Source organism: Vipera ursinii, assembly GCF_947247035.1.
Source record: "Vipera ursinii genome assembly, chromosome: 7".
NCBI lineage: Eukaryota > Metazoa > Chordata > Lepidosauria > Squamata > Viperidae > Vipera > Vipera ursinii.
In genome coordinates, this window is record NC_139521.1 from 42,252,570 (window position 1) to 42,279,219 (window position 26,650).

The window sequence follows — 26,650 nt, forward strand, 5'->3', positions numbered from 1 at the left end:
TCATCTGGTTAAAAATAATTGCCTCTACCGATTTGATGGGCTCATCAAAGAGGGAACATTATTTGAAATCAAATTTTATTTTTGTATTGGGTAGAAAGGGTTAAAGTGCTTAAATTTTCTAGCAAAATGTTCATGTGACATATATTCAGTTAATATCCCTGAACATTAGGTATATGCTTCAATAAAAGTTGTAAACTAAACATTCCATAAACAAGATTAGCAATAAAGGATCACAGAAGTGTCTGGATTTGTTGTTGTTGAAAATAATCATTTGGCAGTTGTAGCTGAGCAAATGGCCTAGGTTTCCTCACACCTTCTTTTGATAGGCAAAGGTTTTGTAAAATGAACAGTAGCTGGGTAATTTTTCATAGAAAAATTGCTCATAGGCAAATTCTGGAAATGCTTCTTGAGAACTTATGTTGGGAATGACTGTGGCGTCTCCTGAAAAATATATTTATGGTGTCATATTTGTCCTAGGAAATTGGAATAGCCAACTTCTTAAATCATTTGGATTTACAGCTATTGAAAGAACTCTAGAATTATAAAAAAAGAACTGCCTAAATGAAAGAAATAAACATATTATGGGATGCATCGGCTGTACAGTATACAATGACATTAGGTAGGTTTTTTTTTAGTGATTGTAAGAAAACCATTTAATTGAAATTTTTGCTGATGAGAATTAACACATCTGGTCATCCTTGATTCACTAGGTTTCCAGGATTGAAACAGCATAAAAACTATAATAATTTAATTTAATTTAATTTAATTTAATAATTTGATTTCTATACCGCCCTTTTCCCGAAGGACTCAGGGCGGTGAACAGGGCAATACACAATAAAAATATTATACAAAAATTAAAAAGTCATTAAACATTATGCCCTTAAAGTTAATACATATTACAATTAAAACTATTTATAAAAACCCAACCCCATCCCATCAGACCAGGCCAGCTTGTTCGAAAAAGAAAGTTTTGAGATCGCGCCGGAAGGAGCGAAGGTCGGGGGCCATCCGGAGCTCAACCGGTAAGCTGTTCCAAAGGTCTGCCGCGCCCACAGAGATTTTTTGTATTCAAGATTTTTTGTAAAAAAAATACAACCATGTGTTTAGACCTTTTTTCTTTAAAAGGGAGCACATAAACTTGGCAGTTTTTGAAGAAATTAGGGTTCAAGGGGCATACAAATTTACTATTCATAGTATCCATGGCTGGGATGTATGGGCCTTTTGGATCAGACCTGGGCATTTTATGGCCCATAGGCCACATCTAACCTGTGGGTGGTTCCAATCTGGCCCATAGGGTGGAGCATGTGGTGTCAGAAGGGGTGGGGCAGTGGTGGAGGGCAGGGCAGGAGTGCAGCATCAGAGTGGGAGGCAGGGTGGCAGCAGCCCTCCACAACAGTCCATTTGTCATATGGCCCCTTGGGAAAATTGACCACCCGTTCTGGACACATTTTTCCACCTCTAGCTGTGAATGGGGTTGCAAAACTGGTGTGTAATGTGGAGATCTTTTGCATCTGCTCAAACAAATGTGTTATTTGCACCCATTCCTGAAGCAGGCCTTTCTCGTGATCATTCATGCCTTATTACCTTAGAGAGGGACTACTACAATATGCTCTATGTGGGGCTATCGTTGAAGACCAATTGGAAAATTAAGCCGATCAAGAAGTGGCAATGACGAATTATATTCATGCCAGATTAAGGTCACATAGCATTAAAACTGGGAAGGGCTTCAGGGCTGGTATCAATTTTAAAGGCAACATGAAACAAACCAATAAAATTGTCTGCTAAATTCAGTAGTGAAACATCTCCATTATTCTACTTTGTAAACTGCACTTGTTAGCAGTAGTATTACAGGTGTAATTCAAAGTACTGGTTATTACCTACAAACCCGGTTCTTATAGCATATGGTATAGTTATTTAGAGAAGCCATGTCTCTCTCACTGTCTCTGCCCACCCTGTAAGATTTGACTTGGCATGTTCTACATCCCATCTTTTGAACAATGTAGCCAGGATGCAATAAGTATGTCTTTTCTGTCACAGCATTGCTGTGGAAATTTGAGTGGTCCATACCCCACTCTCCATTATAAATGAGTTTTGAAAACCTTTTTCCTCAAAATGGGCTGTAGATGTTTTTATTTCTGGGATGATCATCTTGCTTTTTTCATTAGTTTGATGTTGCATTTCTTTGATTTTACATTTGTACACCACCAAGAATAATTGAGAAATTGGGCAACTTTAAAATGTGAAATAGTTCAACTTCCAGGTTTCCTGTTATTACCCTTTGCTTATAAAATTGTTATGAAAATCTCAAGGAAATTCAGCACTGTTTACACACTTTCAATTCATTATGTGAGCATTTATGTGAAGAAATATGCATAATGGCTGGAGCAGAGGGCCTTCAGAGATGTTAAGCAAAGCGAAGCCTAACAAAACAATTTTAAAATTACATTTTAAAAGCACAACATTCATTGTCTTGCTTATTTGTATGTACAAATGCACATATTAAAATAGGCAAAACAGCATGAAGAACAATTATAAAATAACCCCATACTATGAATGAGCCCCAAACTTCCTTATGATACTGTTTTCCTATAAGGAAATGAGAAGTACAACACACTAACGATATATCTACAGAACACTTTATTTTTTTATAAAAGAACACAAATTGTTCATTTCTCAAAACATCGCATAATTTCAATTATAGAATAAAATTTTGGAGTGGAAGAATAACTGGCTGATCAATGGAGGCTTAGACATTAAAATAAATGCAACAAAAGGTTCACATCAAAAAAAGGGAGGAAAAGTATTTTTCTATAGACACTGTATCAATAATCACCACTTACATTCCAACCTGAACAAAGGCCAGAACTATTTGGTCATTTGGAACCAGATACTTTTCACATATTTTTGTGGAAAATACTCTTAACAGATGGACTGAAGATCACATTTCCCTCTTGCCAGACTCACTGTTTTATTGCATGCTTTTTCTTTTTAATGCTGGATGCCACAACTGGATGCAAAACCTGGAAGAAAATTTCCACTTCAGAAAGTACTTGAAAAAAATTAAGAAGTGTTGCAGTTAATAGGATAGGAAAGGAGAATGACATATTCACTAAAGCATTTTCAGATGTATGTTCTATGCAGATATATGCCACTGTTTTTATTCACCGAAACTGTTGTATTTTATGTATTACAATTAATGATGAAATTATTAAAAAATATCTGGCCAATGGTTTTATTTAATACAGTGCAAAAATATTAAATCATTTTCTTTTTTTTTCTGAAACACAAAAGTCCTAGCCACCAATACTAGCTTTTCAGCATCTACATAAAGTCTGACAGCACATTTGGTATTTTACATGCTTTATTAAAATTGTATTTGTATTTACAGTATCTGTAGGAACCATCCTCCCACTTTTTGTACTCAAGCACCCACATCCATGCGTATCCTCATTTCACAATGATATGAGGTTAGGCTCCTAACCTTTAAGGAGCTCCCTGGGGATGAAAAACGTACTAATTGAGCTTATTTAAAAAGCAAAGGGAGAATGCATTTGGCCATTACACTCTTCAAAGTTTGCATGTGTATGTATACAGACGCACACACACACATTATTTATATATCTATATATATGTATATATATCTATATATATAACACTGTATTTCTTTATATTTTATATACAAAATGACATCAATTGTTCCAGTTAACTGACTGTTCTAGCCAATCTTCAATGCTGCTTTTAGTGACTCATATTTTGGGTTTTCCTCTAAAACAATTCAAGTCTAAGTGAAATAAGGCACAAATATTTTGATTCAGGGGAAAAACAAGCATAGAAGGCAGACGTCAGATGATAATGTTTGCAAATAAATTCTCTTCTATTCTTTAGAGAATTTTATTTGAAACTCTGTAATCTGCAGAGCTGAAGTAGTTTACTGTCTGAGCAGTCCCATTTATGTTTCAGCCGCTATGTTAACTATGGATTCCTTAAAAGAACTAGGTTTTCTATTTAGAGCTCAGAGTAGAAATTACACATGAAACATATAAGCCTGTAAATAACAAACTGTTCAAAGGCTTCAACATGCTGCAAGAAATTACTTTCTTTACATTTTAAATCCCTGGCCCCCATTAATGAAGCCTAAATTGAAAAAAAAGGAATAAAAAAAGAATACATGTTTGGCAGCACAAAGAATGCCTACTAATCAAATCAAATCTTCATCAGGAAAGGATCATATATAAAACAAATCATTTTCTGTAGTAGATGAAGTGTATCCAAGGTATAGGGCATTCTTTGATGGGGAATAAAAGATTACAGTTCCAAAGGCCCCTAACTTTGGTGATTTACAAAGTTCAATCTTGTTTAGTGTGATCCTTCGTATCTTCTTCATCTGTATATTCTGATGGTTCCTCTCCTGGCTTTAGGAGTCTACCTACATAGTCATATTTTTCTGGAAAAGACAAAAGTATTTTATAATACATAATTTTTAAAAACCAGTTGATATCATATTATTACATTTGTTGTTTCAAAGCCATCATAAATGTATAATTTCATGGATGTCTTGTTACAGTTTATTTATATGCCGTATAAACAGTATATACCGTAATTTTTGGACCATAAGACGCACTTTCCCCCAAAAAAAGTGTGTGTGGGGGAAATGAGGGTGCGTCTTATAGTCCGTATGGCCAGCCCCAACCTCCGCAAGTGGAAAGCAAGGGAGATTGCCAGGAGCACACAGATCTCGCGCTCCTGCAATCTCCCTCACTCCATTTCAGCTTCCCTTGCTACAAGAGAAAGCAAGCTGAACAGAGCAAGGGAGATTGCCAGGAACGCGAGATCGGCCAAAGTCAGCAGCTCTCCACCCCATTTGGAGAGCTGCTGCCTTCCTCCGTGCGTTTGAAAGAAACACGAAGGCAGCAGCTCTCCGCCCCGTTTGGAGAGAGAGGAGAATGAAAGGGAGGGAAATAGAGGGAGACAGAGAAATAGGGAGAGAGAAGGAAAAAGAAAGGGAGGGAAATGGAGAGAGAAAGGGGAGAAATAGAGGGAAACAGAAAAATAGAGGGAGAGAGGAGAAAGGGAGGGAAAGGGAGAGGGAGAAATAGAGGGAAAGAGAAAATAGGGAGAGAAAGGAAGAGAAGGAGAAAGGGAGGGAAATGGAGGGGGAGAGAGGGAGAAATAGAGGGAAAAATAGGGAGAGAAGGCGAAAGAAGGGGAGGGAAATAGAAAGCGAGAAATAGAGGGAAAGAGAAATAGAGGTAGAGAGGGAGAGAGAGGAGAAAGAGGGGGAGAGAGAGAAATTAAATTAGTAACATGGTTGTTAAGTGAATCTGGTTTCCCCACTAACTGCTTGTCAGAAGGTTGCAAAAGGCGATCACATGACCCTGGAACAAAGTGATCATCATAAATATGAATCAGTTGCCAAGCATCCGAATGTAAAACACATGACCATGGGGATGCTGCAACGGTCATAAGTGTGAAAATTGGTCATAAGTCACTTTCTACAGTGCCATCGTATCTGAACAGTCACTAAGTGAATTGTTGTAAGTTGAGGACTACCTGTACTTTATCATTTTTTTTCCTTTTTGGGGTGGGTCAAGCTTTTGACACCTTGCTGGGCGACTGGTGGTACTCGGACATTGCCTTGTCCTAAAAGTGGTACAATGGATGAAAAGGTTGAAAAGCCCTGTTTTATATACCGGTACTATTTGGTTCAGAATATTTTTTTTCTTGTTTTCCTGCTCTAAAAACTGGGTGTGTCTTATGGTCCAAAAAATACGATAATCAAACACTTCTATATCCCATTTCATCTCTTGATGTGTGGGTTTGGGGCTTTTTTGTAGCTGATAATAGAAATCTAGTAAAGTTGTCTTCCTATTATTTCTTTATATATAAATACACATACATACACAAACACATTCTTGAATTACTCTATTGTAAAAGAAAAGTCACCACTTTTGGGGCAAGATGTGTATATGCTAATTTGAAAAACAAGGTGTAATTTCTATGGCTTGTTTTCCATTTGATGAAAAGAAATCTTTCAATTAAAATAATTACCTTTAAATTGCATTTCCCATTCCCTAACGCTTTCCATTTGCACAGCATTTAAGTCCGATAAATCATCATATTCATCTCTGAGTGCATCTTTATCTAGACAGAAAGTTGCTAGTCCCCTCGAGGCATCTCTCCCAGCAAATATTCCATAAGGACCTTCTGAAAACAGAAAAAAATATATTTATAAAACTAAATATATATAATGGTATACTGTTCACTCTTGTCTATACAGAATGACTAAAGCTTTCTTTAAAATAATTAAATTTGAACAATCTATACATCTAAAAATATAAAATACTTGAATACTCATGCTTTCAATTACCTACTCTCTTAATTCCAGAAAATATTTTGAGAAAGACTAACGAATGTTAAACAAAACATCATTTACTGCAATCATGTAAGATGCTGTCAGCTATTGTTCTATTTTACCTTGATCTAATACCACTTAAGGGATAGTATGCCCAATAAACATGATCCTTCCTCTACAAAAAGGGACCTCCAAGGTCCCTTCCAACTTTATTATTATTATTAAAACTGGTAAAATAAGAGTATCCATACAAAGCAGCCATTACCACTGATTATATAAAACAATATCCTACACAGATTTTGCACCAAAACTCTTAAAAGTTATTAAAAAGTATATGAAGGCACTGAACATTTTCATGTAGGTACAAATTCAAATGTGACGTTATGTTCCTTGAAAAATTGGGATGTTTCACTGTTTTAAAGAAGAAATTTAGCAGTCCAACCAGTATTTATCAAATTATCAAAATAATCTTTGGAAATAGTTTATCTGCAATTTGAAGGTTTTATATAAAAATAATATAAAGAATTTCACATTATAAACCACCTTTTTGTTGAAGAAACTATTTAGAGGTTGTCTTCAACTTACAATCCTTCATTTAGTGACCATTGAAAGTTACAACAGCACTGACAAAAGTAACATGACTTTTTTGCACTTACAACTTTTCCAGCATTTCCTTGGTCACATGATCAAAATTTGGATGCTTGGCAACTGGCTCATATTTATGACAATTGCAGTGTCGTGGGGTCACATAATCACCTTTTGCAACCTTCTGACAAACAAAGTCAATGGAGAAGCCAGATTCACTAAATTTGCGAACTTAACTGCAGTGATCCACTTACCAACTGTGGCAATAAAGAATGTAAAAGTGGGTAAAACTCACTTTAAAAGTGTCTCGTTTAGCAATGGAAATTTTAGACTCAATTGTGGTTGTAAGTCGAGGACTACCTGTATTATATTGTATGTATAACAAGCTACATAGAGTTATTAATGTATCTCTTGATTTCAGTATTTCAGTAGTATGGAATGCACTTGGGTACCAGACTGACTAAATAATATATGCATATATAAATGTGTACTTATTTGCAGCTTCAAGACAGTGTTCATTTCCTGGACTAGTCTTTACAGTTTTCTTGGCATCTTTTTGGAAGTGGTTTGCCATTGCCTTCTTCGTAGGCTGATAAAGGGTGACTGGCACACGGTGACACTCTTGACTTCATGACTAAAATTCGTGGTCCAACAGTTTCTAACCTAATTCCTTAATTACTAATCCAAATTGGGTCATTGTGTGGTGTGCACAAATTATTTGTGCTAAAATGTGAAATGCAAAAATGTTTTAACTGTTTTCTGAAATTGTCTATAATATTGTACAAACTTTGTTTTACAGTAAAGAGGTGTTTCTCAAATTTAATGGTAATTGTGTGCTAAACAATTATAGAACAAATAATGTTAGAATTTATGTAACAATAAGAGAGCTAACATTTAACTCGTCTTAAAAACATAACTTTGGACAAATATAAAATTAAGATACAGACCCCAGGTGTAAGATGCTCAACGTTGCACATACAGATCATAAAAAGTTTCAATGGATGCTCTCAGTTGGTAAGGCAAATAAGAGATCTCTTGCAATTCCCAATGATTTTTACACAAGCATAAAGATTGAGATAATCTTATTATCGAGCAATTGCTTCGGGAATTATAAGTTCACTCATGTACAGAAAGTAGAACCATATCCAACCTGTAAATATATATTTGCAACACATAACCAAGTTTTGAAAAATCAATCTCTGAAACATTTGCCCACATTAAAATGCTAGGACTTCAGAGAACTGCACCTCTTGAGATATAACTGGGTATTTCTTCTGTCATATTTTTTGTATTATGACCAAGTACTTTAGTGATACGTTTTAAGAACGCAGCATAACAATGTTAGCTTTAGTTTTACATACTTCGTTCACATGAAATTATCATTTTTTAAAAAGTCAGCTGTATATTTGGTACCAGATTTCTAATCATCTATCAAAGGGGTGTCCAACTCGCAATGTCAGGTGACGTATCGTGACGTATCACGACTTTTTTCCACTGCTGGCAATGGGGTGGGCGCAGTTAGTAAGCTCTGCTATAATCTAAAAAAGCAAATGCATTTATTCAAATTGTTTATGTCATAGAAATATGGTGTTATCCATGCTGCCATTTTCTGAAACTGCTAATTTTTTCAAGGCTTGGGGCAAGTTCCTTATAGAACACATCACAGTAGGATGGTTAGACATCAATACACAAAGGAAAATACGCAATGCCCAAAAGTTTACACTACTGTAGAAAGGTAGGTAATATAACAATACTCTATTTCTTTAATTGTAGGTAAAAACAATCTTAAATTGCCCCAATTTAGTTCAATATTGCGGAGCTAAGAAGTTTCTCTTCTACATTTTCCTTGCAGAATCCCTACCCATAACTAGAAAGCCCCTCATTAAGAAAACAATTGGAGGTGAAGGAGAGATTCCCCAAACTGCCAGACCATCCACTTTCTTTGCTTTTGGAAAAAAAAACATTAGAAGGGAATGAAGCATGCTGCATCACAGATTAGACTGAAAATCTTGCATGACAGATTAGAAAAAAAAATAACATTTTAGAAATTCAGTATTCATAAATCTTTCTCCAGGATGAAATCTATATTTTGTGCTCTCCGCAACATTTGTGATTTTATCTTAAATGAACTGTCAAAAAATAAACATGAGAAACTACCCAAGTGATTAGTTTATCGGGGGGGGGGATGAATTTTAAGAAATATTAAGTGGTAAAAATAAATGAATTTCTTAAAATAGCTCTTTCACTTCAGTCTGATTAGAGGGATTCTCTTTCCTATTATTATCAATGGAACTGAGGAAAAAATACCTTTGGTTGAACCACATCTCTCTTTACAATGAATTTACAATCTCCAATTATGTTATTTTCAGTGATAGATGATTTATTATTCTGAAGTACAATAAAGCTGTAGATCCAAAATCTGATTATAATAACACATAAGAATTTATAGTTTAATAAGCTTTAGAACATATTGACAAAAAGAAAGAATTTAAAGCATTTTCAGTAAAAGAATCGGAATATATTGGCCCAATACATTTAGCCTGTTGATAAAAGCTAAAATCCCATAGGTTTCAGTATGTTCAATTGAAATCTGCATATGTATCATTGCAGAAATAAACATAACTCCTGGCTTTGAAATTGTCATGGAAAGCTCAGAAGATTTTGAAGGGAATGCTATCTGTGTTGTATTCTAGAACAGGGCTTTTCAACCTTTTCACCCATTGTACCACTTTTAGGATATGGCAATATCAGAGTACCACCAGTCGCCTAGCAAGGTGTCAAAAACTTGACCAAAAAAAAAAAAGGAAAAAAGTGATGTAGTACAGCTAGTCCTCGACTTACAACAGTTCGCTTAGTGACTCTTCAAAGTTACAATGGCACTGAAAAAAGTGCCCCCCCCAGCCACAGCTAAGCAAGACACCTGCCTGCCCACCCAGTGGCGCTCTTCCTCCTGTCCGAGGTTTTCATTGTTGTGAGCATTTCTGTTGAGGATTGGCAGCGAGGGTAGGGTGGTGGTGGGTGTTTGGTTTTTATTCCCCCCCTCTGCTGGGTGGTTGCAGCAGGTTTTGGTCACTTCACATGACTCTGGGACACTGTGACCGTCATAAATATGAATCAGTTGCCAAGCATCTGAATGTAAATCACAAGACCCTGGAGATGCTGCAACATTCCAGCTGATTGGCGCTTCTTCTGGGCTCAGAAGCGCTGGGATCAGTGCCGAGCTCCAGCTGGATCAGTGCCGAGCTCCAGCTGGAGCCGGATGCTGATCCTGGCGTTTCCGCTGAGCCGACAGCCCTGCAGCTCCAGCCATCTCTCGCTCAGGCTTGTGCAGTGCTGCCACCGGTTCAGCTTATTTCCCTCCCCCGCTACCACTTTTCTACGATGGTTGCGTACCACCTGCCAGGTGCCAATGTACCACAGGTGGTACCCCGTACAACTGGTTGAAAAGCCCTGTTCTAGAACATTAAGTAAAAACAAGTTTAGATTTAAGACAGGTACCATGGTAATAATAAACTCTTCAAAAAACTAGCTTTGAATATTTCACAATTCTAACTACTGTTATCAGGATGGATTTGATTTAAATCAAGTCGATTTAAATCACGATTTAAATAACGAGTAAAAAGGCTTGATTTAAATCAACTCAATTTAAATAATTTTTAAAGAGCAACGGCTCCTTTCTGTCCTGCAGCGGCTCCTCTGACCCGCTGTTGACTCACTGATAGGACGGCTGGTGATAAGGTAGTGACACAACAAGGTGAGGACGTGGCGAGCAGCAGGTGAGTGGACACCCGCTAACAGGTACTGCCATGATAGATCTGAAATGACAGGTGCTCTTTAAATGTAAGGACTCATTCTGGCTGGTAATTAGAATCTTTTTTTGCAAGCAAAATGAAGGTTTCTCATTTAGAATAAGCTGTCAGGTTAGTAAAACAGCAATATCAGAACCAATTTAACAGGTTAATAGGTTAATCACACACAGTTGGAGAACTACTCAAATGCTTTTAAATTAAAACACTTAGAGCCTGGTACAGATGCATTTCTCTTCAAACAATCATACAGTTGGTAGTGTACATAGATTTGCAAAACAATGGGATAAAAGAATATTCCTGAACTTTGTTTTATGATTTATCTCATGGTTACTGTGAAATTGTTTGACTGCATCAATGCAGTGCAGGTTATCTCAGCTTGCAGAGCTTGGATTCATTGAATGAGTTTTCCAAATATGTAAATATTGCAGAATATACAGACTCCATTTCATGCTGAATAAACTAAATTATTAATGTATCTTAAATAGAAAACTAGATAAGATTTTTGCTCAAAAAGCATTTTATTAAAATAAATTTGATAAAAATAAAAAAATCGATTATTATCCACCCTGTTATAAATAACTTAACTTGGTATCAAAACCAAACTGTAATTTCAAACATGCTTACAATAATGTATTACAATATATTAAGGGAATCATTAAAAAAAATCTAACATACTAAAAGGAAGATTGTTAATTATCACATTCTCTGGCATTAAGCACTTCCTGCAAATATAATACAGTAGTTTTTTATATGGCCACACCAGTACTCAAGAGACAAATATTAAACTAATGTATACTACTACCCACAAATAGCTTTATCGTATCTGCTAGACTCCCTGTATTACATTTTTAGAATTTTAATTTAACAAAATTAAATGGAATCCGATATGCTGTAAAAACACTACTCTCAAGTCTCTCTGTTAATAGGCATTCTTTTTAAACTAAATGGAAAAAAAACCAAAAAATAGTTGTTGCTATCTGGTGCTTTGGGGGTTACGGGAGACACCTTCTCAGAGAAAAAGACAAAACTGAAAGAAGTAAAATTCTGAAATCCTGAAAAATAAAAGCAGTTGTTTACCAACATGCCTTCAGGGAAAGAGATTTTGTGATTATTAACTAACTCCATGGCATGTACTCTCAAAATAAAAAATGTGCCTATTTATCCCAGTGTTATATGCTCTACAGTCTACACAATACTAGATTGGGGTGGGGTATTTCCAGTGGTTCATCAAAACGTTTCTTGATTGACATATGTAAGAAATAATTCAGCTAAAAGGTGAACAAACAAAATCTTTATGCATCTCAAATGCAACTCAGCTATAATCCCAAACAATCTACAGAAAAACCTGATAGGTGAACAGGAAATGCTCTCTTGATGAATCTCTTGTACAGTTTACAAATATCACATTAGGTATGCTTACTTCCACTTTTTGAATATATTTCTCAGTCAGGTCTTTATTTTTCTTCTAATCATATACCTAATTACTCCATTGTACAACAATTTCTATTACTGAAGAAAATATATGAATAAAACTAATATGAAATCTTAAGTACCAAATTAGTTGTCCTTTTCCTCTTCATTCACCTATATTTGTATCTCAGCAGATTGTTTACAAGCCAATTCCACTTCAAAAGCAAATTCTGATACACCAAAAGAATTATTTAAGAAACGCATTTAGGCAACCTGATACCTACTCAGAAATGTTATTTTTTCCATTTAATAACTTTTCTTGTCCTACCTATATACAATTACATTTCTCCTGTTTGGCTCCTTCAATTAGCCCAAACAGTGCATTTATAGCAAAACCGTTTTTGAATCAAGATGCCTCAAATCCACTAACTTATAAAGAATGTGTATAAAATCCAAGACTCATTACACCATGTAACTGATATTTCAAGGATCTATATTATCAGTTGCATTTGTAAAGTGTGGTCACTATGGTCAGCCATGGTCACAACTGTGATTTCTGATGCACCCTGCCAACTTCCCACAAGCAAAATCAATGGGGAAGCCAGAGGGAAATCAGAAGTCACTCCTGTTCCCACGGCTTTTTTGTTAGCTCTTAAATCATTTGGTTTCTCTGTTAGGAAATATCTCGGAAAGGATGATCCAATGGGATCATGGGTTGTCTAATTTTGCTAGATCTCAGGAAGAGTTCCAATCCAGCCACACCTAAGCATTTTTTAGTCCCTGGGAATTCAGTAGGAGTTCAAGGGATCAATGTGAATAAACAGTACCTCAGTACTTGTCGTTAATTGGTTCCGGGAGGTTGGACAAGTACCAAACAAACCACATGACTTATCACATGACCCTCTGTTCCACTGGGAAGGACTTCCTGTCTGCTCCTTTTTCTATGTCAGCAACCTTTCCAGCATAGACAATTTCCTGTCTGCCCTCTGTGGCCATATCCCTTTTCCTTTCACAGCATGTTGAGTACCAAACAAGTACTGTGACATTTTCATGTCAAAATGTGTCGAGTACCAAATTCAACGAGTCAAGCAGTCAAGTACTGAGTTACCACTATATAGCTGAAATCAATAGAACTAGAAAATGTACCCATTTAAACATTCCATATCCAATATGGGACGAGTGACATCTTGCTTGCCAACGTTATTTTGCTCTTGGATTCAGTAGTTTAGAATTTACCTTTCTAGCATTTATTTCAATCTCAGATCAAGAGGCATATTATTAAATGCATGCCATTTCCAAAGGATCACAGATGTGCCCATAATTATATTTTGAGATGGTACAATTTTGTATTAAGCCCACAGACTACATTACAGATACTGTAGTTTCCCATCAATGATAGATGACAACCTTGAATATGTATAGGTAATTCTCATTTAACAACCAAAATTGGGACCAGTAATGTAGTGATTAAACGAACTGTGCTTAGGTTTTTATTTTAACTTTCCTTTGCTTTACAGTGTCAGAAGGACATGATCCCAAACAGCCGGGTTAGTCCAAGCAGCAGGGAAGGCTTCTGGAACTTTGTCACTAGGAGGCCAGGTAAAAGGGCAAATTGTATAGCCCTTTTCCCCACTCCCTGGCCCTTTGAAATGCTCATCCCAGTGGTGAGATTAACAAGAGAATGTTTCTATTTACATTCATTGGAGAGGAAGGAATTGCAAGAGTAAGCAGACACACAATTGGGAATAGGCACTGGAAAAAATGCACTAACACCAGTAGTTTGCCTAGCAAGTAACTTAGGAGGCAAAAGGAAGCTTTCAATCTGAAACTGATTATGGTCTAGTCAGTTACATGCAGCAACTGTCAGTCCACGGTTCTAATTTAGTAATTAAGGTCATAGAGCTGAATTTATTAACTTGTGTTGGCATTTTTTAGGGATTCAATACTCTACCCAGAAAAGTAGCTGAAGGAGAGATACCTTCTTTAAGCAATCTGCTCTGTGAGGGGGAGAAAAAAAACCCAAGACGATGCATACTACCTGACAGTAATAGTGAACACATTACAGATGGACGCTGCAAATATCATTAATGCAGGCATTTGTTGCAAAGTTACTTTTTCACCGTCACAATTGCAAACAGTTGTTGTCCGAGGCACTCACTAAATAAAGACACTTTGTTTATGGTACATTCTAAAGTGCCTTCTATTGTACATTCTGAAGCACAGCAGATGTTCTTCTTGAGGAGGGCAGAACCATATATTGTCTCTGGCCAAATCTGATTTCTGCACTATTTAATTGTTCACTAAATCCATGCCTTTCAGGTGGCTGGAAAAGTGAAGTTGATTTGGGAGAGATTAACTCTTTGAATCAAGAAAGAAGTAGCCAATCTTGAAAGGGGCAGTAATATACTCCCTCTTGAAGGGATTTTTTTAAAGTCATCTACTAAATACTGCCACCTAATAGAACCCAGATGTGTCTTCTATTTTGTAGCACTCATCCCCAGGCAGGCTTAAGAAAAGTCCTAAGTCCTGGTTCCCTCAGGTACTAGGCCAGGGACTTCTATAACTTTGCTGGAATTATATGAGGTATTTGGCTCCCAACACAATATATTTTATATTTTGTTTTACCTTTATTATTTTCCTGCATTGAAGTTTTCAATCCTATAACAATCTATAGTTGCTTAACAAGTTAACATATAAATTTAATAAATCACAGTGGACAACTTTATGCAATTTCCTCTTTGGGGAGATTTTAAAGGTGATGGTGAGGATTCAGCTTCAGAAAATCCTACAGGAAAATATATTATGTAGACCCTTTCTATTCAAAGTTCAATCCTAGAATGGGACAGGAACAACACTGGCTGTTCTGGTTAATAACCTCTACTAGGACATGAGTGTTCTCCTGAACTTATTGGACCTCTCAGCAACATTGATATAATCTACCATATCCTGCTGGACATTCTAATAGGAATAAGTAATGGGCACTATTTGTGGTGGTTCTCCTATCTGAATGGATCATTCCAAATGCCTGGAAGAAGAGTGGGTCAAGTCCTTGGCTCCTCCACTGAGGGATGTCACAGAGCGTTCTCCCCCATGCTTTTCACTAACTATACAAAAGTGCAGGGAGAGTGACATATCATCAATATATTGATGATTACTACACACTGCTACCCAAACTGAGCCAAATATGTTGCAGAAATTCTAACTCCTGTTTGGAAGCTGTAAGAATTTAATGGCCAAAACAAGGTCCGATGCCTTCATGCATGATAGAATTATCTCTACATAATCCATCTGTTTTGATCTCAATCACTATTTTGGCTCTAGAGACTTCTGCATTCCCTCTAAAAGAGGACTGCAACTTGGAAGTCCTTCTGGAATTGTGGGTATTGCTTAAACAATAGTTGAAAGCTGTGGTCAGGAAAGCTTCTTCCCAGTTGGGCTGATGAGCCAGATGTGTAGAACTTTTTTTAGAAGGGATCCCTTAAAACAGTGATTCATATCCTCATCATTTTGAGGCTAGTATATTGCCTTTTTCATGGCACTGCTCTTGAAGATGATTCAGTAGCAGCAATTAGTTCAGAACATAACATTTAGTAGTATGACACCTATACTGAAATGACAACACTATTGCTAGCAGGCTTTCAATTCTAATTCAAAGTGCTGGTTTTAACCTTATATAGTTTGTCACCTATGTATTTGCAGGAGCATCTCTCCCAGCCAGAGTCTTTGCTACTCTGTTTATATTCCCAAAGTATTAGAAATCATTTTATTTCAAAAGGGCTTTTAAGAGAGACAATATGTTTGGGACACATTATTTTAAATTCTGTTGAAATACACAGTAAAGAACGTTCATGGAAGACTTAAAGACTCTAAACATCACATGGGAAGACACTGAAGTACTCCCCAAAATGCTGGAGATCCGTTGCTGCTCATATGCTACACAGCATGGGAGGATCTAATGCTAATAAAAATGTAATTATTTATACTTTTGAGTAAACTGTCTTAAGTATAAGGACTGGTATAGAAATGTTATAATTGATGTATTTAGATTTTATAAACAGTTGTAAAAGTACTGTTACTCAATATTTACAATACCGATAAACCAATCTCTACTGTGTAGTTTGTACTGTGGTAAGCGTTCATTCTGATACATTAATTTGCTGCAAACTACTATTCTTATGTTCTCCAGAATTAATCAATATCTAGATTAGCAAGATCTAATAGTCCCATGTACAAATTACACATAATTTAAAAGAATTCTGATAGGTTAAACTGGTGTCTCAACTACCATGCTGGCTTTCAAACTTTATTTACAATATAAATAAAAAGCTACTAGAGGCCGCTATTTTTTAAACAGCATTCACAATTTTTTTCACAAAGAATTTTTTTAAAATATAGCAGCCACTACAACTTTGTATCATTTAACAATATAGGAATTTCAATATAGGAATTTCAATGCATGCTATATAAAATAACGTTAAGTTCTTTATGATCCTAAGTATTTAAAAATAGCAGTAAAATTAGTTGATCTACCTATTTTACCTACTAAAATGCTTACCTAAATTAGAAATGGCCTGACTTACGCCATGTTTTCTTTTACTACACACTACATGTTTCTTTGCAGATGTCTGCGACTGTTACTACAATTCTGTACTAATTCATTCACAATAGATTTCAACTATCAAGTTCATTGAAATCTAAATGAGACTAATTTTCTTAGTTATGAATTGTAATGCAAAATATCAATAGCGCAATTCTACGCTATCTTAAAAAATACATTCAGTTCATTTTAACTGAAGGCTAGGGATTTCTCCAAGGTAACTATGAGTAGCTATTACTAAAAAACTATAAGATCAAAACTGCCTACTCATATTCAACACAATGTAATAGGCTGGACTACGGCCCGTATATAATTCCAACTGTTGAAATATATTCAATTAAGATGACAAGGCAGTCTTAAAAGGAATGACAACACTACCCAGAACTTTGACCTGATTTAAGACTTCTTTCTGAAAGAATACGTTTCCATCCACTCACGCAGAAGAAGAAAAGAATGTCCATACCTCTTTTATCCAATAAAATAAAGACGCTGCTTTTATCTAATGTTATCTGCTATTAGTGGGTTCAAACAATGTAGTAAATCCTGGTTCGGTTAACCACAGACTGGCTTAATCTGTGAATTAGTTGAAAAGACCGTCCTCCCTTCCCCCCCCCCCCGAAAGGCCTTTCTAAACCCCAGCAATAGTAAGACACGTTATGACCCCCAACTGCGTTGAGTCGGTAAGAAAAGCGACACCCCTCTGTTCCTCCCCTCACCGGGCCCGTAGAACTTGCTGCCTTTGGTTACATCGAAGACTTTGCAGTTGACGGCCAGAAGGATGCGCGGCAACCGCGCGCCGTCGTACTCGCGCAGCTGCTCCAGGGTGAAGTCCCGCCGCTTCATGCGGGGCAAGGCGTGGGCCTGACTTTGCTGCGCCGCGCCCCCAGCTCCGATCCTCTTGCCCCAGCGCTTGTAGACCTGATAGGCCAAAAGCGTCACGATTACCAGCGTCAAGATAAATAGCATGTCGAACCAGGTGCCCCAGAGCCAGCTTCCGGACGAGGCACCCGCCGTCTCCGGCGGAGCGCCGCCGCTGCCGCCGTCGCCTTGTTTCGTCCTTAGCTTCCCATTCCCATCGTCCGCCATCACTGCCTAGCCAGCGCCTGCCTGAAAGGAACCGCTCCGCCCCCGTCGGGGAGGAGGGGGGAAAGGCGGAGGCGGGGGCAAGCCTCCGTGTGTGTGTTTTTTTTTCATTCCTTGCTCCGATTGGCTGCGATTAAGGACACGTCACCCAGACTAGCTCGCGCCCAGCAAAAACGAATTAAAAAACAGGTGCACGCGGCTACCCAACGGTTGAATTCCACCTTATGGCAGGCGTCGTCGGAGAGGGCGGGAGAAATCACGAACTAGAAAAAACGCGCCTGCGTCTGTCCTACCCGCCCCCCCACCCCCTTATATTCACAAAAACCTTCCCTCTTCAGTTGTTGTCGGTTTGGGGTTTCGTGGGTGGTTGTAGCTGTTGAAATGTAGGCGTGGTTGATGGACTCTGACGTTGCTGCGGGCTGAGCTCGTATACCTCGAATGCTTTTAGTTTTTATCTTCATTACTATAAATACGCTTCAGAGTCCCGCCCTGCAGCATAAACCGGACGGCACATAGTTGCTTATTCGGGCCAGAGTATCAGTGTCCTTTCTCCAGTGGAGAAGATGTATAATTTCCTTCGTAAGTCAGCCTTATCCAACCAGGTGCCTTCCGGTTGTTTTGGACTTCAACACCTATAATATTCGGTGGAATTGGCTAGGGGTTGTGACTGGTGATCTCATTAGTAAATGAGCTACAATTGCTGTATGAGGACGTGAATAATGATTAGCAGCTCTTGTCTGCATCATCCACATAACACGCAAAGGACTAATACTGCTTAATACCCCAAATTTACTCAGTCATAATTTCCAGAGACTTTTCATTAAGGCTTGCTAAAAGATCTATCTGTTGCTGCATACAAGCAACTGTCAACAGAATTCAAAGATTTTTCCCAGTAATGTATGGGACGCGGTGGCTCAGTGGGTTAGGACGCTGAGCTTGTCGATCAGAAGGTCGGCAGTTTGGCGGGTCGAATCCCGAGTGCCGCATAACAGAGTGAGCGCCTGTTACTCGTCCCAGCTTCTGCCAACCTAGCAGTTCGAAAGCACGTAAAAATGCAAGTAGAAAAATAGGGACCACTACGGTGGGAAGGTAACAGCGTTCCGTGCCCCTTTGGCGTCTAGTCATGCCGGCCACATGACCACGGAGATGTCCTCGGACAAGCACTGGCTCTTCGGCTTTGAAACGGAGATGAGCACCGGCCCCTAGAGTTGGAAACGACTAGCACGCATGTGCGGGGGAACCTTTACCTTTAATGTTAGAGGACTGCTTCACACTGTACATAAAAGCTGTGTATGCTTTTATGTAAAACAAATGAGTTTGATTAAAAAATAATGTTAAAGAGGAAGTGTACTAAAGTCATTGTGTAAACAAACCTATTCCTGTCCTTAGGTGATCAAGGTAGCCATAATCCTGTTAGCGTAGCTGCACATATTCCCCTGCAACTGTCTTACGCAAACTCTTCTGATAAGAATGTGTAAAGTTTAACCATGTAAGGAACAATGTACAACTGGGAAATAGGGGGGTTATAAATATGTCTGTTCGTACACCCGTCGGGGATCAGACCCTTTGCTTTGTTTAAGCTCTCTGAACCTGCGCAATAAACCTTTCCTTTCCTGAAGAGCTGGCATGAGTCTCCTCTTTCTACAACGTTATAGTGCTTTTTTTTTTAAATGAAAGCATCTTTTATATCAAAATATTTTAAAATTGCTTTAAAACAAAGCTATATTAAAAAAAATTAGTGATTAATTTACAGGAAAAAAGTTATAGCCATTAGACTCGTGTACAATTTTCAATAAATTAATGGATGGCTAATTTGCATATTGTACATTGAGTTTTGCTGCCTGATTTTTAGGAAGCTACAGCTTGAGATAAAGGACATATGTCACATACACCAGGGGTCCCCAACCTGTGGGCCACAGCCCAGTGCTGGTCTGTGTCCTGTTGGCCCTCGGGCTGCGGGAATGGCTGGCATGTGTGTGCACTCCTCCCACTTGCTCTAACACTGCTGTGAGGGGGCTAGCTGCCGCACAGGGACTAGTGGCCCCATTTACCCATTTGCATGAGAGCTAGCGGCCCCATTTGTGCATGCACATGGGCACTAGCAGCCCCATTTCTGCATGCACATGGGCATTACTGTCATCAGTGTCACGTGGGCCCTAGCAACCCATTTGTGCATCCGCGCAGATGCTAATGCTACTGCCAGTGCTGCTGTGGCTGCATATGCTCCATTTGCGCATGCACATGGGCACTAGGATTGCTGCACTGTGTGCAGCCTGTTTGCGCATGTGCGGGTGTGCACACGCAAATTTGCCTTTTCCCTTTCTCTCCGGGCTGCCAAACTGGAAAAGTTGGGGACCTCTGACATACACTATATGCAGGGCTTTTTTTCTCATAGAACGCTCAGAACGGAGTTCCGGCACCTTTTTTGGATGGAACCTTGTAGGGTAGGAAAGGCAGGTTGTATGACATGTGTGAGTTCCGGCACCTTTTTCTTTTACAAAAAAAACACTGACTATATGTATAGACACTGAGGATGAGACCAGATTCTACAAATCAACGATGTCTTGTGTGCTGCTTGGTTTTTAGAAGATGTAATGTGGAATTAGCAGACATGTTATCTGCTGACCTTCTGGCAATTTGAAATGGTTTCACATTTTTTGGGACGGGTTAGTGTATGCAGCTTGGCCTCAGACATTTCAAGCTCAGGTGGCAGGTAAATTCTTTCCTTAAATAAAAGAATAGCAATAGAATAGTTATTATCATATATTGTTTATTATTGTAATTGTTTAGCAGGTCTTCGACCTAAGACCAGTGACCGTTAGAAGTTATGACAGACTCTCCCGAAACTATGACAACTTATAGCTGCTACAATGCCCCTGTGGTCATTCGCCTTTATGACAGACTGCTGCAGTGCCTGTCTGCCTATCTCCCCCATTCCCCCATATGGGTCTCTGTATGGCTTGGGTCTATGTCCCTCTCCACCAGGCCCCACACTTTCCTCTTCATCTTTCAAAGGTCTCTGGAGCTTGGATTAAGGAAGGGAGGGCAGGCTGCTCCATTTCTAGGCTATAGGGTGTGATCTTGGAAGCGGTTACCAGAAAATGGTAGCTACTTCTAGGATTGTGTTGTGCAGCCCAGGAATAAAGAGCGATGTTCTGCTTCCCTAATACAGGCTCCAGAAAGCTCCACAGTGATCTGCAATGGTCTGGAACTCACGTTAAGGAAGCAAAACAGACCCACCACATTTCAGGGCCATGTGGCATTATCTCAGAAGAGGCTGCCATTTTCTGCATGCCCTCAATTCAATGCAGCCATCCAGAAAATAGTGGCTTCTTGGATTGCTCCCATCCCCGAGAGGCAGCTGGGACTCCCCTCTCTGCTCCACTGAGCTCAGCCCAGAAGCTGCCCCACACGCAGCCGGGCACCCCCCAGGAAGCAGTGCCAGGCTGGGTTGTGGAGTTCTTGTGCCCCGGGAGCTTGAGGGCCAGCCTAGGCGCCTGTCTACCTGCTGCCCAGAGCCCTAGGCAGCCTGCGCCACAATGTGGGGACCGCTTGTGTGGCCCAAGAGGTATGGCTGATGAATAGTGCTTCACACAACAGCTACCATGATTTTCAATTGTGTTGGACAATCTCCACTATGGTCATAAATTGAGGACAAGTTTCAACAAAAGATGTTCATAAAACTCTAAATATATAATCAACAAGAATACAGTGATATTTTAGAATTTAAAAGGAGTATGATTTCTAGTCAATAGTCTGAAATACCAGAAGATAAATAGCAAGTCATATACTGGTAACTGTGAGAGTTTTCTAGATTCACCTAGCCATCACTTAGGTGATGTAAGCTTGTCTTCATCATGCAACATAATTGTGTTTTTGAATAAGGTTTTTGTGGATTAGTTTTTGGTTTTTATTGTTTGTTGTTATGAGCCACCTTGGATAATTATGTATAATTATACGATAGGAAGCCATAAAATGAATAACTTATTAGCATAAAAATAGGATGACTCCAGGAGTGCAGTGTCCTGGAAGGCTGGCAGTTTGAGACCCAAGTACTGCATGATGGGGGGAGCTCCCGTTCCTGTCCCAGCTCCTGCCAACCTAGCAATTCAAAAGCATTCAAATGCAAGTAGATAAATAGGTACCACTTCAATGAGAAGGTAATAGCATTCTGTGCACCTCAGCGTATAGTCTTGCCAGCCACATGACCATGGAAGCATCTTCAGACGATGGTTACCTCAGCTAGGAAACAGAGGTGATCATTGCCCTCTAGAGTCAGGGGAAACCTTTACCTTTTAGGATGACTTTAGAAGATGCTATAAATGACTAGTAAGAGAGTGGCCTATGACAACATTCTTCTCATAGTTAGCAAACGTTAATAATAATAATAATAATAATAATAATAATAATAATAATTAATAGTAATAATAATAATAATAATAATAATAATAATAATTAATAGTAATAATAATAATAATAATAATAATAATAATAATAATAATAATAATAATAATAATAATAATAATAATAATTTTATTTATATACCACCCTTCTCCCGAGGGACTCAGGGCGGTGAACAGGGCAAATATATAAAAATACAAAAATACAAAAGTTAAAAAAGAATTAAACATGTGCCCAGCTAAGAACAATAAATACATATAATAAAAGGAGAATAAAAAACCCAAACCATCCCCCATCAGGCCAGGCCGCCTTGTTCAAATAAGAATGTCTTCAGATCGCGACGGAAGGAGCGAAGATCGGGTGCCATCCGGAGCTCAACCGGCAACCGATTCCATAGCTCCGGGGCGCCCACAGAGAAGGACCTCCCCCTGGGAGCCACCAATCGACATTCTCTGATCGGTGGCACCCTGATGAGGCCCTTTCTTAAAACCTCTATGGTTGCATGTGCACAATTGATGGTTCTTGCCATAAATGATTTTTCTGCCTCAGAACTACTTGCTCTTGGCTTAAGTCTCATGAGTGCAAACTGAGATTGGTTGGGGGGTGGTTCGTCAGTAGTATAAGTCAGGGATTGGATGTCATGGTTAATGCAATAATAATGTTGCAGCTATTACTTGGTATTTAGAATTACGACTATCATGTAGAATCAATAATAATATTGCAGTATTGCTGCAGCATCATATGGGTAATAATCTGTGAAAAGCTTGGCATTATTTTAGTGGCTTCTAGTAATTGTTAACAATGTATTATTTAAAAAGTTAGTGAAATGTGTTAAAGAATTGTTTTGCTCCCTGTAAAACAATGCAAACAGTTTGGAAAAAAAACTGACTACTATTAAATTGTGTAAAGAAACTTGACTCATATCCAACAATTTCCTAATGTAGAGTTAGCTGAAGACATACAAGCATAAAACTTGATAAGGCTGCCTTGCATTTCATTTAGGAACTAGTTTTTCAATTGTTGTAAAACATGCTAATTATCTGGGTGTGGAAATCTGGAATTTCTTCAATAATTGACAAAGCATGGTATTAATGCATTTTGTAAATTAGGACGTAGCTCAAACAAAGGATGCTTCCTGTGTAAATAAACTAACATCTTCACTTTGAAAGTCTATTTAGACATTCTCAAATATTTGTTTAACTCCCAGATGATAAACATATAAAAAGTTCCAGGGATTTCATTAAATTGTCCCTTTACATTGCAAGAAGTCTTAGGAATTTTAGGCTCCCACCATTGGCCACACCCACTTCGCCTCCAGTCACCTGCCTCAGCCCATTCCCAGCCAGCTTTTCTCCTCCACTGGCCATTCTCCCTGACCAATGGGCCCCTGGCCCTCTGCTCCTTGATTTTCGGCCCAGCCCATTCAACCACACACCCTTTGTCCTGAGTGTTTCATTCCACAGAACAAGAAGCTGCTAGCCAATCAGGTGGCAACAATGGCACTGGAAAAGGAGAGCAATGGGGTGTAAGGGGGATGCTATTGGTGACAGGTTATGGAAGAGAGCAAGATCTGCAGGAAGGGCAGCAGGCTGCGTGCTGCTACTGGGGGTGCCTGAGGGACGGCTGGCCATTGGTGGTAAGTGCTGCTACTGCGGGTGCCTGGGTGGTGGTAGTAGGGCATTGACAGTGCTGCTGCTGGGGTTGCCTGGGGTGTGTGTCAAATGGTGGTGACGCATGGGGGGGAGCTGAACTTACCATTTGGCATCAGGCCAGCAGGACTGGATACAGGGGGAGGCGGTGGCAGCTGAATTGCCTTTTAGGCGTTAGGCCAGAGTCCAGGTGCAGAAGCAACAGGGAAGGGAGGTGAAAATGGGAACCCTCTGTGGGCAATGGGCAGGCAGCAGGGGGTGGGGGCTTACCATTTTGACCTTCCCCCACTGCTGTTGCCTCCGCTTCTGGACTTCAGCCTAAAACCGAATGGGCAGTTTGGCTGCCGCCCCCCTCACCCGCTATCTGATACTGCTGGCCTTCACTTACTGCTGATGCCCTGATGCCCCCCCAGGCAACCCCACCAGCCACACTTACCACCAATGATCTGCCACTCCCCTGGCATCCTCAATAGCCGTGTGCAAACAGTGTTTGCCTGCCACCCCCCACAGGCACTGCCAGCAGCCACGCGAAAGCGGCCTGCTGCCCCCCGTGTGGATCTTGCTATCTCCCGTAACCTGTCACCAATTGCACCTCCCTCACAGCCCCCTCGCTCTCCTTTCCCATCATTGCCACCTGTCATCTGATTGGCTGGTGGCTTCTTGTCCCATGAAGCGAAACATCCAGGACAAAAGATGTCTGGCCGAATAGGCGAATAGTGCCAAAGGGCAAGGGGTGTAGGACCAGGAGCCCATTGGCTAGGGAGAATGCCCGGGGGAGGGCCAGTGGAGGAGATAAACTGGCTGGAAATGGGCTGAAGCAGGTGGCTTGAGGTGAAGTGGGTGCAGCTAATGGTGGGAATCTAAAGGACCCATTCCATTCTGGAGAAGTTTGTAATGCTGTGAAAGGTGGGGAAAAAGAGGAAAGAGGATAATCAGGGTGCATGCTGGTTACATTTGTGAGGGGTACACCATTGGAAAATCTGAACGACTAATTTGATGACAAGTCATCTTGGAAAAATCTGTGTTTGCTAAGAATTGATATCAATGAAGGCTCATTATCAATATAAATCAATTGTAGCTTTAACAATAAGAAATAACTTTTTAAAATGCAAAAAAAGATTGCTGAAGAGTAAATAATAAAATGTGCATAGCAAATGATACAGTAGACCTGCAACATAGGTGGCTTTTCCTTGTAGGAAGAAAGTGACTCTAGTGTAATGTTTCATCAATAAGAAGTTAAAAGATGTTCCTCAATCAGCAGTTCCTCATCAGCAGTTCTCTTGCACTTTCTTTAACTATTCATGTTAGAGAAATAAAAAAAAACAAAGAAGCACATAGAATATTTTTTCACTAAGAGGATTTGCTAATGAAAATATTCTTTGCTGTTGAGGATTTTCCATTCATTCCTATGGTGACAACTAAAATATATGGGCAAAAATAGTGCAAAACAAAATTACTAGTATCTCAAGAAATCATTTGGAAATGTTATACAGGTGGTCCTTGACTTACAACAGTTCATTTAGTGACTGTTCAAAATTACAACAGCACTGAAAAAAGTGACTGACAGTTTTTCACACTTACAACTGTTATAGCATTCCCATGGTCACATGATCAAAATTAAGAGACTTGGCAATTGATTCAACAGATGGTTGCAGTGTCTCGGGGTTATGCAATCACTTTTTGTGAAACTCTGACAAGCAAATTCAATGGGGAAACCAGATTTACATAACAACTGCAGTAATTCACTTAACAACTGTGGCAAGAAAGATTGTAAAATGGAGCAAAATTCACTTAACAACTGCCTTGCTTTGCAACAGAAATTTTGGGCTGAATTGTGGTCATATGTCAAAGACTACCTGTACACTGTATTTTTCCCCACAGCCTGTTGGTATATATTTGAAAACAAAAATTCACAGTGTCTCTATTATTTTGGTAATTATTTTCTATGTGCAATATACCATTTTAATTTCCATAGTCTGATTGTGCATTCTCTAGAATCTGGCACAATTTTATCTGTCTCCAAATAAGCTAGCTGTCAGGACCCACCCCAATCCATGTCTTAGCAAAACAAAAACTCTTGGAGTCAGTTCTAGTCCAAAAGGAATTTTTACTGGGACATGCTTGGTTGTGGAAATACAAGACAGGACGTAATATTGTTTTACAAATTGAAACTTTATAAAGGGTTCCCGGTTCAACCCCCCTTCCCTAACCCCATTTGGTCAGCCCCCATCATTTTACTTCGTGTCATCCCTTTCGTGGGGAAAAAGGAACTTCAAATCTTTATGGTTATTGCCTTCTTCCTCTACAGATTTAAATGAAGACACAGGCCAGATGCCCTCTTCTCTAACCCTCCCTTTTGTTGCCCCAGTTCAAAAGGTTTCCCTTGGTCTTTGAAATAACCTAAGGCAGGCTGAATCCACATGCGCTCCTCCTTCCTTGGGAGATGGCAGAATCCATGGGGGGGATAAATGTTTAAACAATTTATGAATGTGATATAAATGGATTCTGATAGTCCGCTCTCCTTAAAAGAAAGGTATGTCCATCTGTAGGGAAAGAAAAGAAAAAGAAAAAAAAACATATATAAATGTTAACCCGGTTTGTTTGGATATTCTGTATGAAATCTCTTAAGCAGCTTTGGTGCTTTAACGTGGCGTTTGCTGACCCATTCATTTTTCTGAGGAGGGGAGGTGTTTCCAAGGCACTAAATATTGGGTCGTTCCATGATGTTTTCTGGAATCCAAAATTTCTTTCACCTCAAAATGTT

At 39.1% G+C, this 26,650-nt stretch overlaps 2 protein-coding genes across 4 annotated transcripts in view; one reads left to right on the top strand and one right to left on the bottom strand.

Annotated features, from left to right (window-relative positions):
* The window catches only part of LARP1B (La ribonucleoprotein 1B), a 103,740-nt gene that overhangs the window by 48,028 nt on the left and 29,062 nt on the right, over positions 1–26,650 (top strand). The window contains exon 20 of one of the 3 annotated variants that reach the window (XM_083367314.1): positions 13,674–13,745. The exons of 1 other annotated variant lie outside the window; for it this stretch is intronic. In XM_083367314.1, the coding sequence (XP_083223440.1) occupies positions 13,674–13,708 (35 nt within the window). In that variant the 3' untranslated portion in view covers positions 13,709–13,745. Of the gene's footprint in view, positions 1–477; positions 561–13,673; positions 13,746–26,650 lie in introns of those variants that run through there. One more of the 3 variants, XM_083367312.1, reaches the window with a different exon arrangement.
* On the bottom strand, positions 1,076–17,865 carry PGRMC2 (progesterone receptor membrane component 2). The gene is made up of 3 exons (XM_083367327.1): positions 17,470–17,865; positions 6,049–6,204; positions 1,076–4,444 (listed from the first exon to the last, which is right to left on the bottom strand). The coding sequence occupies exons 1-3, from the start codon at positions 17,837–17,839 to the stop codon at positions 4,347–4,349; spliced, it is 624 nt and encodes a 207-aa protein (XP_083223453.1). The 5' UTR covers positions 17,840–17,865; the 3' UTR covers positions 1,076–4,346.